This window comes from Chiloscyllium plagiosum, chromosome 7 (assembly GCF_004010195.1).
Source record: "Chiloscyllium plagiosum isolate BGI_BamShark_2017 chromosome 7, ASM401019v2, whole genome shotgun sequence".
Lineage (NCBI taxonomy): Eukaryota > Metazoa > Chordata > Chondrichthyes > Orectolobiformes > Hemiscylliidae > Chiloscyllium > Chiloscyllium plagiosum.
The window spans coordinates 59,839,809-59,852,071 of NC_057716.1; the positions used below are offsets into that span (position 1 = coordinate 59,839,809).

Sequence of the window (12,263 nt, forward strand, 5' to 3'; positions counted from 1 at the left end):
TATAATTTATACTACAGACACTTGCATCTTTCACAAGGTAATTTCTGCCTCAGCGAGGAACTCGTCTACGAGTCCATGACTCTAAGTGCCCTGTAGAAATATCAGTAATCAGTGTTCACCACACCAGTTGGCATCAGGTTCTCAGCAAAAGAACTGCCAAACTTCCAAACTAGTACAACCCCTTATGCAATTTGCAAGTATACCATTTGGTCCTCCTTAACCTATTCATTTGAAGTAATCATCTTAAATAAACAGAAGCAAGTAATGTTTATTTATTAACCTTAACCAAATTGCTCCCAACTCTCTGCTTTTCTGATGTATACAGTTCCAACTCATTGCCAGTCATCTGAAAATCTGGCCCAATCTCTTGCAGAATACTAGTTCACCCCTTTTTGTTTAAACAGAAGTAGTGACTCCAACATTCTTGGCAAAATATTCCAGTGCAAGGGGGAGAGTTGGGCAGTTGGATCTGGTGAAGGATGAACAGGGCCGAGGAAAGGGGGGTTGAATTTGATGCATGGAGAAGTGGGGGTCAGGATTGGAGCAGGGCAGATGGGGTCCCAGAGCAGGGTAGGGCATTGGGTCCTGGGGAGTGTCCCCAGGGTACAGAGTGATTGTAGGAGGTGTAGTTGAGGGTGTGTGAGCTAAGTATGTTGTCAATTTGTTTCTTAAGAGTTAGCTATGTACAGAGGAACCTTGATTATCCAGCATTTGATTATCCGGCAAGATCGCAAGGTCCCAATGTTCGGGTAAACTGTGTTATCCAGCATTCGATTATCCAGCATTCGATTAACCGAATAAAATACTCCCTGTCTGTGTCCTTTGGATAATCGGGGGTCCTCTGTATTTAATAGTCTAACTTCTCATGAGTAACTATGCATTTAACTCCACTGGAACCCTCCAAATTCCCCCGTTTAAATGTATGCAGAGTATGCAATACAGCAAGATTTCGTAATCATGGAAACTTTCAACCCATGTATCTGTTATTCCATTACACTTCTGACTATAGGCATTCAGAGTATAGAGGAATCCCCCAACAGAATCTTCAATTTTCCAGGCAATTCTTTCAGAATCTGCTAGATTGGGGATTCTACAAGGTCACCATTTACAACTCCTCTGTATGCTGGAATAATGCCTGGCCACTGGAAAATCCAAGCCAATGAGTCAATCAAGAGAATTAATGTGTTTAAACTGGAAATTGATCTTATTGGTCCATTAATTTTCTGGCCCTTCTCTGAACCACAAGACCTTTTCCACCATGGCTTCAGGTTTCAGCCTTAGGTCCCATTTAATTACTCATTTGACATATCATCTTTTAACATTATTATTTGTAAGAATGCAGTCAATTTCTATTTGTATGATATAAGAATAAATTGTTATTATATAATACAATGATAACCTGCCTTGAACATAGAAAAAGATCATTGCTTTGGATGAACTGTAGTTATCTCAATAACACTGACTTCAACCAAAACCAATTTGTAGAGAAGACTTCTCATATTCCATTTATTAACCAATTCTTGTCAGCCAGCTTTCTTAACTCAATATAACCTTTTAAATGTTGTTGGGGGTCGGGAGGGGGTGGGGGGGGCAGTGAAGGGGTGATGGAGGATCCTGAATGATGTTGCAAATGATGGGTCAGATGAGAAAATATGGTGACAGCAGAAGAAATGAGATTCACAATGTCAAGCATCATGGTAGCCCACAAACCCACCAACACACTAAAACAGCAGCTAATGAACTTGAAAGACCCTATACAGACAACAAACAAAACTAATGTTATTTACAAAATACGGTGCAAAGACTGCAACAAACACTACAATGGACAAACAGGCAGAAAACTAGCCACTAATATTCATGAACATCAACTAGCCACAAAACAACATGACCCTCTCTCACTAGTAACCTAGGAGGAGGAAGGACACCACTTCAACTGGGACAACACATCCACTCTAGGACAAACCAAACAGAGGCATGCATGAGAATTCCTAGAAGCATGGCATTCCAAACGGAACTCTATCAACACATCAAGTTAGACCCCATCTAAAAACAGGAAATGACATCACCACATGAAATGACATTGCCAACCCAAAGAAACCCGAATGTATAATAGAAAGTAGGATTTATTATCAGTGCTTTGCCCGGAGGCCTACTGAAGATGTTATCCAGTAGGGTGATGAAACATCTGGAAATATTTCTTCCAGCTCAGCGAGCAAACCTACATCCAGTCAAGAATAAAATTCTAATTCTGCAACAATTATTTAAATAGCAAGATAAGAATTTCACTAGCAAGGAGTAAGAGGCCTACTTGCATGCTATTAGTACCTAAATTCACCTCACTGAAATGCAATTTCCTATTGTCCTATGCATTAGATGGAGACTAGACAATGATGTGAAACTCAGAGTCAGTACCTGATGAATCCAGCTCCCCAGTTGCTGCTCTGGGCCTCCAGCTTGGACAGCAGTCCCAAACATTTCGGGGTAATGCTCCATTAGCAATGACTGTGCCAAGCTCTCTACCATCGATGAAGATTGGCTTTAGACAAGCATCAGCCTCACCACATCATTACGGCACATGTTGAACCCACATATAGTACAGGTCTGCACATCAGTTATACACTTTGGAGAGCAATGGTATCTTTTATTTTAGTGCTGCTTCCAAAACACTTTGCACACAAGAGCAAGCGCCCATTTCAACCATGATACATCTCAAGTCTCCTCTCTTGCTTTTTAGTGCTCAGTCACTTTACATCTATTTGAGTGCTCAAGGTATCTCTGCCTTGTCTTTCCCTTTTGTGCTTTGACATCGGATTCAGAACTTAAAGACTCTCAGTAATTTTGCCTTGCTTTGCTGTATAGTACAGATACAAAGCTGGGTATCTTGTCATGGTTTTCAATAGTGGATTAGTCAAGAGGGTGGACATATTGCTATATGCCCTCTACTACATCAATGTCACACCTACAGCTATCAGCTTATGCATCAATCATACTGCATGTGGTACAGCCAAATGGCAATGCCTGGAAGTCTAAGCAGAATAGTCCTCAGTCAGGTCAAGGGAGACAACCTTCAGTCAGGACACAATAAGTCAAGGACAGCATCTAATATCAGTCCAGGTGCTTAATTGTGGTCAGTCAGCCACTTAGGACAGTAAGGGTCAGGGTGTGCCATATTACTACAGTCTGTGGAATGGACCATGTTCAGTTCTGTGAGTCCAGTGGAACCAATTTGGGAATTCATGGTCAGTTAGCTGAGGAGCTAGACTGAGATCAGTCATAGGCGTTCATTCATCAGTCAGAAGGGGCTCATCAATGATCGTGATAACGGTGGCTTCAATGGGGACAGTGCCACATGATGGCTAGCATGATTCAGCTGTATGGCCAGATCTTAGGGTAATGTTGGAAGCCAAAGGTGTAAATGAAAGAAATATATGGGAATGAATGGAAGCTCAACACTGCAGGCAGTGCAAGTAAGAAACAGAGAATTTTGATTACCAAGCAGAGTCTGTTACTCCCTCTTTAAGTGTGATCTGTACTGCCTTCCATAGTTATGTGATTCACAAATACATGGAAAATGGCTGTGACCATATCCATTTCAGGTTGTTCTGCTCTAACATGCATTTAGTCAAAGTGAATTTTGACAAATTGGGGATGTTGCTTCTAAAGTATGAACTTTTAAAATGTGTTTTGGCTGTAACATGATTACATCACCAACACTTTAAACGTTGTTTCTAAACCGCAATTTTTCTAGAACGTGAGGTTGCACAAGAACGCATGGGTAAAATAGGTGAGTGTTTTTCATTTCTCAGCACATGGGCTCTACTTATGATGTAAGGCCTTTCAAGGGGTAATGGCATTCATCAGGCACTTTCGCAATACAAGTTGAAGTCATTTATAATCATAAGATCCTGCATGTGAAATATATGTGTAGTGTCCAATTGCGTGAGATGTAAATCCTGGTCATAACCAGCTATCACCATGTCTTTGGTCATTACAGATTGATCATAGTCACATCTGTGAAGGAGAAATGATCACGCATAACCTTAAATGATCACGCATAACCTTAAAAATGTCGGCTGTGGGCCACAATTCACAAAGACCATACAAGATCTCGTAGGTTTCTCAAGGGCATACAGCTGATTCCGTCTCACCTTGAGCTGTAAGTTTTCACCAACTTTTTCTATATGTAATACAGGCTTTCTTAGATGATGTCGGTGTGGGGTAACAAGGTATCAGTAACCATACAAGACGTACAATTCCTACTGTATTTGCATAATGTGACTTGTGAACCATTCACCAGAATAAGATTCCCTATGTCAAAAGTCTATGTAGAGACTTCCACGGCCCACCTTGTTGGATTCCTCCATGTCACAATCGATGGAGAAGAATGCTAAATAGTAAATTGTGAGTAATGTGAACACTGATTGCTCACAGTACTGAGGATATGTTCTATTTCTGATATTCCCAAAAGGTTCATTGGAAGTATAACTAATGCAGCCAGCTAAGGAAGGAGTCATTTTTGCTGCAGTTGCAATGTTATAAAGGTGCAAGAATTAAGGAATGATAAATAAATCAGCAAGCCCAGGATCATCAGCAACTTCCAGAAGCTGCTGAAGAACCTCCATGTGAAAAGGTCAACGGTATAGGTCTCCTCAGGCTGCTGAGGTACTACAGAAGGCTCAGAGTCTATTGCCCTTGATGCCATTTCCTCCAGCTGAGCAAGGCACAGTGTCACTGCAGGGAGAAAGTGAGGACTGCAGATGTTGGAGATCAGAGTTGAAAAATGTGGTGCTGGAAAAACACAGCAGGCCAGGCAGCATCCGAGGAGCAGGAGAATCGACGTTTTGGGCATAAGCCTGAAGGCTCCTGTCAATTCTCCTGCTCCTCAGATGCTGCCTGGCCTGCTGTGTTTTTCCAGCACCACATTTTTCAACCACAGTGTCACTGCAGACTGCTTAAGTTTTGGGACTGTCACAGAACTATTTCAAGTGCTTCAGCAGGTCCTATAGCCTGAGGGGTTGTGAACATGTGACAGATCCCACCTTTGTCTCATTTTTCTGTGATCAGATCAGTGTCTGGGCAGTAGGCACAACCTCCACCAGGGGAAAGGTATTATATCACAACATCACTCACTTAATTAACAGAAAATGATTTCATTCCATCAATATGCAAGTCATCTGTGATCATCAGTACCACATTTAGAACTCAGCATCAAGTACTTTGGAAGCTGCCATGATGCCTATATCCTTGAGAACTCACATGTTCCTTCTTCTTTTCCTTGTCCAGATGCCTTGTAAGAATAGTTACTGGGATACAAAAGCATCCCTCTGCAACCATGGCTGATCACTCATTTACACAACCTCCTGAGACCAAGCAAAGATATATCACAGACCAGTCTTCACAAGAGTCATCATAGAACAGATAGTAGGTCTGTTGAAGATGAGGTTTTGATACTTAGATTAGTCTGGGAGGGCCTTGGTGTACACTCCAAATATAGTGTGCTGCATGATCCTCGCATGTTACGCTGTGCATAACTGGAGTAGGCAAGGAAAGGTCATGATGGACAATGAAGTGCTGGAACAGCGGTAGCATTGTTTCGAGGAGGAAATTGAGATGGTGGAACATCCCCTTTAACATGACAGAGTGCTGCAGCATTGGGTATTACAAGCCAGACAGGACTTAATTAGCATTTGGTTGCAACAGGTACAAGTTGAGTGCAGTGATCACTCATTGACTGCAAATATTTGGCCACTTGGAAGATAAGCAGTCCCGGTCTGTTCCCAGAGGCAAATGCAGCTTTTGTTTATTTATTCCTTGCTTTGGCTGTCACTGAATAAAAGTGAATGTTTTCAACCATTTGAAGGCTTTCCAGTGTGCGATGCTCCCACATTGATCAATGTGAAGATGTTAGGTGACAGTAGGCACTCCCTAAGACAGGGTTCTAAGATGGACTGATGCTGAGGACTACTAACCTGTGAAGCATGTTCTTAAATAATGATACAGTTAGAAATGTGCACTTGTTTTTGCAATGACGTATCAGCCTTGCTACCGATATGTCCTCAGAACTGTGTTTTTTTGATCCCTTCACACAAAGTGTTCTGTGAAGGGCAGCTCTTGGCCACAGCGTTTGATCTGGTGCATGGCTAGGCTTTTAAAATGGCACAGGGGTCTTGATTCCCAGGAGGTCCGAGCAGTCGCAGGTACACATGTTATTGCTGAACACACAAGAATGCAAGGGGAGTGCCATAGCTAATGGTGCATTGTTAATGAGGCAAGCTGCAGAGAACAGTGAAAGAAATACTTCCTCAAGGTAAAGGGAGAAAAGCCCTTCATGTAACTCCCCAACATTGACATTTAGCTGATTTTTCATAAAATTCAGTCCGAGGCATCATTTCCATGTTCTCTATTGAAGCATCTTGGGATGTTTTGCTGAATAAATGCAGCACAAAATATGACCAGTTACAAAATGCAACCAAAATAGATGGAACATGAAAATCCTAATCATAATTCATAAATATATTTGAATATGAAACAAAATGGTAAATTCCATCCTAAATTGGTAGAAAATAGACTGAGAAATTTGAAGTCAGACCAAAGGACATTTGGGACAGTATAAAACATAGCTCTGATTCATAATTGTTTCCCAGCGTATGACTGTCACAAAAACCATAATCAATAATATCTGCGACATAGTAAGTGTTGAATGAGTCAGAGTCTGTATTTGTTAAAGGTAGGTCCAGGTTTGCTCTTGAAACATAATAAGTACAGGGTTTGGTAAAATATTTCAACTGTATTTACAAGTTGGAATCCAATTACAGAATTATTGGAACATCTTTAGAGCTTTAAGAGATTCTTTATGACTTAAGTAAAATATACTGATACCAAAGAATTAAAGATCTATGAGGTATCTGTCCAAAACAATTCTTGGCAATCCAATTTTACTTCAGAAAGGGAGCAGCTGCAAGGTTGCAATAGGGTTTCATTACTCACATGACAATATAATCAAATATTATACCATCTATTTGTGTGTACGTGGTGTGGTTAGAACTGAACTCAACTGCCTAAGTTTTAAGTCCATGAGTTCTATGAAAACAGATTTATACATCAATGACACATCTAGATTGTCATGATGCAGTGAGTAAATGTAAAGTGGTATCCTATCCACGCCCAGCTCTTTCTAAGATGTTTGGTGGTTGCCATGAGAAGCATGTCTTCAAGGGAGTGAGCACTATTCTCTTACACCTTGTATATGTTCCATATAGAGATGATATGTTTGCAATACTTCAGTCCACAATTGCACCCAAGCAATATTTTCCCACACTTTAATAAACTCCATTCTGCACTCTGATATACCATTGAAATGGAGCAATCAAATGAGCACCCTTTCCTCAATGTGCTAGTTGAAAGCTCTGTCAGAAGGTTCTTTATTATTATCTGCTGCAAGCTTATGTTTACTGGTCAATATAGTCATTGGGATTCCTACAGTTCCACACAGCACACGATCAACCTTACTGGCAACCTTGTGAATAGAGCCATATTGATCTGCTCACTGTTCAAGCTTCATGCTGAGATAAAACGTATCACAATTAGTCTGTGAGATAAAAGGCTATTCTGATCAAATCAGTTCTCACTATACTTTGTGCAGACTCATGAATGGGCCTATGGTACAACATTTGACATTGAAATGTACCCAATTCACCTCAGTTTACTTTGAAAAGGGAAAATTACCCAAAATGTTGAGCAACAAGTGACGTTAGTCATCTTACACTGCTACATTGCATAAAACATAGGAATGATGGTCTCCACGAACAGGATTCTACTGTCAAACCAAAAAGATGTTCCATTACATAAATGTAATAGATCATGCTATACCAGGTATAAAGTAATTAATTCCCTTAACTGTGAGAAGCTTGCTGACTGTACTCTATGAGCCTGCACTTGCAAAACTCAGAACATACTCTTCAGCATTCGTTCTGATTTCGCTGTTGGACAATATTTACTAAATTATCCAGAGTGTGCTAAGAATTACACAGGAAATTTATTTGGGAGCATTGTTTGGGCTTGCGGTGCATTTCAGTTCCAGACATTACAACTCTGTTCTGAGTGAGGGTTACTGGACCCAAAACATTAACTCTGATTTACCTCACAGATATTGCCAGACCTGCTGAGCTTTATCAGCAATTTCTGCTTTTGCTCCCTTAAAAATCTGCCAATGTTTCTGTCAATCCAATCAATCTGTTCAATTATGGTTAGTGGACAAGTTAATTGTAACCCTGTCAGAGTTACGTTGAGTCTAGGAAGTATTACGATCACATTGAAAATAGACTATCAATATTCAACTTAAATGATTTAGTTTAAATGCCTATGACTTTTATGGACTTAAAACGGGTTTAACAATAACAAAATTCAGGGAACCTCGATTATCTGAACAAGATGGCCGGGCACTATTCTGTTCAGATAATCGATTATTCGGTTAATTAATTAAATGCCTTTCCTCTGGGGCTCGGAGGTTTTAAAAGTCTGCTCCCCGTTCAGGAGACTCGCAGCAGCACACAACTTGCGAGACCCTGTGCTCCCAACCCTATCCAACACCGCCCACCCAACACCACCCCCCTCCTGCCCAACACCGCCCCCTGCCTGCCTCGCCTCCTCTTCAGGGCAGCCAGACTGCACACCAACAAGACTGTTGCTACTGCAGCTGCCTTTGTAAGTCTCCAAATAGCGTGCGCACACACAATTTTCTACTGCACCTTTTTGACAGGTTCCACCTCTGCCCTATACAGGACAATGTTGGAGAGATTATCTGGGGAAGAGGGGGTGGGGCTTAGGGTACACCCCTCTGTAGAACACCAGGGAATGTGTGGGGAGAGAGACAGGGCAGGGGGTCAGTCATTTGGAGACAGTGCCTGTTTAATCACTATAAACAAAAGATGCAACCACTGCTGGAAACACGTCTTTGAAGTAATGTTTCCACCAGGACCTCGAGATCTCCTTCGGATAATCTGATTTTCGGATAATTGGTATTCGGATAATTGAGGTTCCTCTGTACATGGCTGCTGTGATCACCTGATTGGGCTGAGTCAAATTGGCAATCCCATCAGTGGACAACAGTCTAAGCTGAAATTAACTGAGTTATTAAGGGCGCTGAAACACAGACCACTATATCCTGCATGATTTACATATGATCTTTCATCTCTGTGTAATATGTGGAATATTCATCTCGAAAAAATAATGAGCAGACTCAGGAATATGCAAATTATCCTTTACTCTCAGCAGCAGAGCAGAGACAAGGGAAAATGGATTTGTAAGAAAGAACCTGGATGACACTTTCCCTGTCTGCCTTTCTATCTCACACACACCTTACAACCCATTAGGTCTAAGATCAGGATTTGTGTTTGCTTCTATCAGTGCCTATGCTCAACCAGCTTCTCCTCATTCTCTTTTTAAACATCAATACCTGTGCTGTATATGTTGCTAGGTGTTGACTTTTCTTGTTTGCTTTGCATTTGCTCTCCCCTTCCTTAACTAAGTATAAATTATGATGTGGAGGTGCCAGTGTTGGACTTGGGTGGACAAAGTTAAGAATTGCACAACACCAGGTTATAATCCAACAGGTTTATTTGAAGCTTGTACTTTCAAAGTTGGATTATAACCTGGTGTTGTGCGATATTTTAAGTTAAAGTGTTCCTTTCCTTTGCCCAACTACTTTTCTTGCTTTCCATCTCTGCCAATCATTTACTCCTACACCCCTCCCACCACCCCATCTTCAGAAAATATACCAACTTTTTAACTAGATAAAATCAATTCTGAAGAAGGGTCTCTGCTCCCAAAACATTAACTCTGCTTTCCCTTTGCAGATGCTACCAGACCTGAGTTTTTCCAGCAACTTTTGCTTTTGATTTCCAGCATCTGCAGTTCTTTGGTTTCTTTTTTACATTAAGCGTGAAAGCTGCCTGCTTAAAACAAAAAAAAAATGCTTTCACTGAAGAGGGTTAAAACAGGTTGAACTATGACCCCTTTCTCGTCTGGTTAAAACAGAAAACTGCTCAAAGAATTTTGAGGGATAATAGAAATGACAACCCGAATTGAGTAAATTAATGGCAAATGTGTGGCTTGTGTTTAACAACCCAAAGTAATATGGAGAAAAATACTTTGTCTTAAATTATTAAATATAAGGTTAATGATAAATAACAGATGCAGAAATAATGCATAAAACACTGTTGCACAGTGCTCATACGAAGTGCAATAAATTGACTCGGCTTAGGTTCAGCACCCTCTACAGGGGATGGAAATCAATGTGAACAGGACATTCAATTGCATACCTCTTTTCTTTAACAAAACTAAAGAATTTTTAGGTATTTTTCTTCAACCTGTTCAGTGGTATTGTTGCACACTTCTGGAGAAGATGGAACCTCATTAAAATCCCTACAGAGTGGAAACAGGCATTTGGCCCAACAAGTCCACACTGACCCTCTGAAGATTAACCCACGCAGACCCATTCCCCTACCCTATTACTCTATAATTCCCCTGACTAATGCACTCAACCTACACACCCCTGAATACTTCGGGCAATTTAGCATGGCCAATCCACCTAACCTGCACATCTTCGGACTGTGGAGGGAAACCAGAGCACCCAGAGGAAACCCAGGCAGACACGAGGAGAATGTAAAAACTCCAGAGAGACAGTTGCCCGAGGCTGGAATCGAACCCCGGTGCTTGGCACTGTAAGGCACCAGTGCTAACCACTGAGCCACCATGCCGCCAATTCCTCCTAGCTCAGAGGTGGGGATACTACTACCACACCAGAAGAGCTCACTGATGAATTTTTATTTAATCAATTTTTCTAAATCAACCTGCTCAGACATGTGATTGCACACTCTGGAGTAGATAGAACTTGAACCTGGGCTTCCCAGTCCAGGGTTAGGGACATTACCACTGCACCACAAGAGGGCCCTGAAGAATTTTTTTAATCAGGAAGTGTTTGCTGAAATTGTTAACTCTGTCAATTATTTTACAGAAATTGCAATAAAGAGGAAGAAAGCAAGGTGAGATTAGGAGCGAAATGACAAACAAGAATGAAAAAGTAAAAAGAAAACAGTCTTTGTATGTGCAACTTTCCTGAAGCAATTATTGTTAAGACTGCAGCAATGTATGGCTAAAGTAAATATAGAAATGCTTAATGAACAAGCTGATAAATTTCAAAAAACCTTTAATATTCATGCAAACTAGGTTTCATACCACGACTAAGTATTGTTAGAGAAAAACTAGGTCCATGGTAGTTGTGACACGACTTTTTTGTCAATTGAGTTTGAATGAGCACCGTTGGTTGGTTGGTTGGAAACTATCAAGAATTGACCTGTGTTCACACTTAAACATTAGGTATTCTCCACGTTGTGGTATTTTTTGAATTGAAGAATTCAGGTTTTGGCAAACTACACTGAAAAATGAACATTTATCAAAACTTAGAAGATTAAATTTAAATTAACTTCATATATACTTCAAACAACATTAAGAGTTGTGTTAAGAACTAACTTTTTCTAGTCTGTTCAGGAACTTGATTTATGGCAATTTAACTTCAGAATTTTTAAACTTTGAACTGGAATCTAGGCAGCCCACAAAATCTTGCTATTTTGCATCCAATCCTTTTGTCTTTCGAAATAAATGATGTTAAATTAAAAGCAAAGTATTTTTAAAAACATTACCATTGCTGTTGACTTTGTATATTTGTTCTCATTGTCTAAGTGGCATTTTCCATCATGAGGTATGACAATTCCAGCCAACTTGCTGTCCATTCCAAAATGTGTATCAGCATCAGTCACAAATACCAACAAGTGCAAGGAATCATTACGCCAACCAATCTTTTCCTAAAATAGAGATTATTTTTAATACAGGTTGTTTTTAGACACTTCACCTATTTGTTCCCTATCTGCATGGCAATGTTTAATGACACAGCAAAGTAAATTCAAGAGGTTAATTTACCTTACAGACAGTTGCTTGTAATATTGCATCAAATCCTCCTTCAGTATCATCTACATTTGCAGAAATTTGCTGTTTTTGAACAACTTCATTAAATTTTGTTGTGTCCTCAGTCAGTGAAAGCATGTGTCTATAACCAAATGTGGGCAAACATTCTGCGTCCTGAGTCCTATTTAAAAAAAGATACAATATTTTTCCAGTTCCAATCAAAATGAAGTTCCAAATATAGCAACGCTTGAGTTTGCAAAATATTAAGCACCTCATGAAAAACTATGCAGCAGAATTTTGTG

At 40.3% G+C, this 12,263-nt stretch overlaps 1 protein-coding gene across 4 annotated transcripts in view; it reads right to left on the reverse strand.

Annotated features, from left to right (window-relative positions):
* Window positions 1-12,263, reverse strand: part of itgb6 (integrin, beta 6) — an 88,856-nt gene that overhangs the window by 69,964 nt on the left and 6,629 nt on the right. For all 4 annotated transcript variants that reach the window (XR_006312150.1, XM_043693845.1, XM_043693848.1 and 1 more), the window contains 2 exons: window positions 11,977-12,142; window positions 11,700-11,861 (listed from right to left, as the gene is read on the reverse strand). Coding sequence is in view for 3 of the 4 variants with exons in the window: in XM_043693845.1 (XP_043549780.1) it covers window positions 11,700-11,861; window positions 11,977-12,142 (328 nt within the window). In the remaining variant the exon portion in view is untranslated. The remainder of the gene's footprint in view (window positions 1-11,699; window positions 11,862-11,976; window positions 12,143-12,263) is intronic.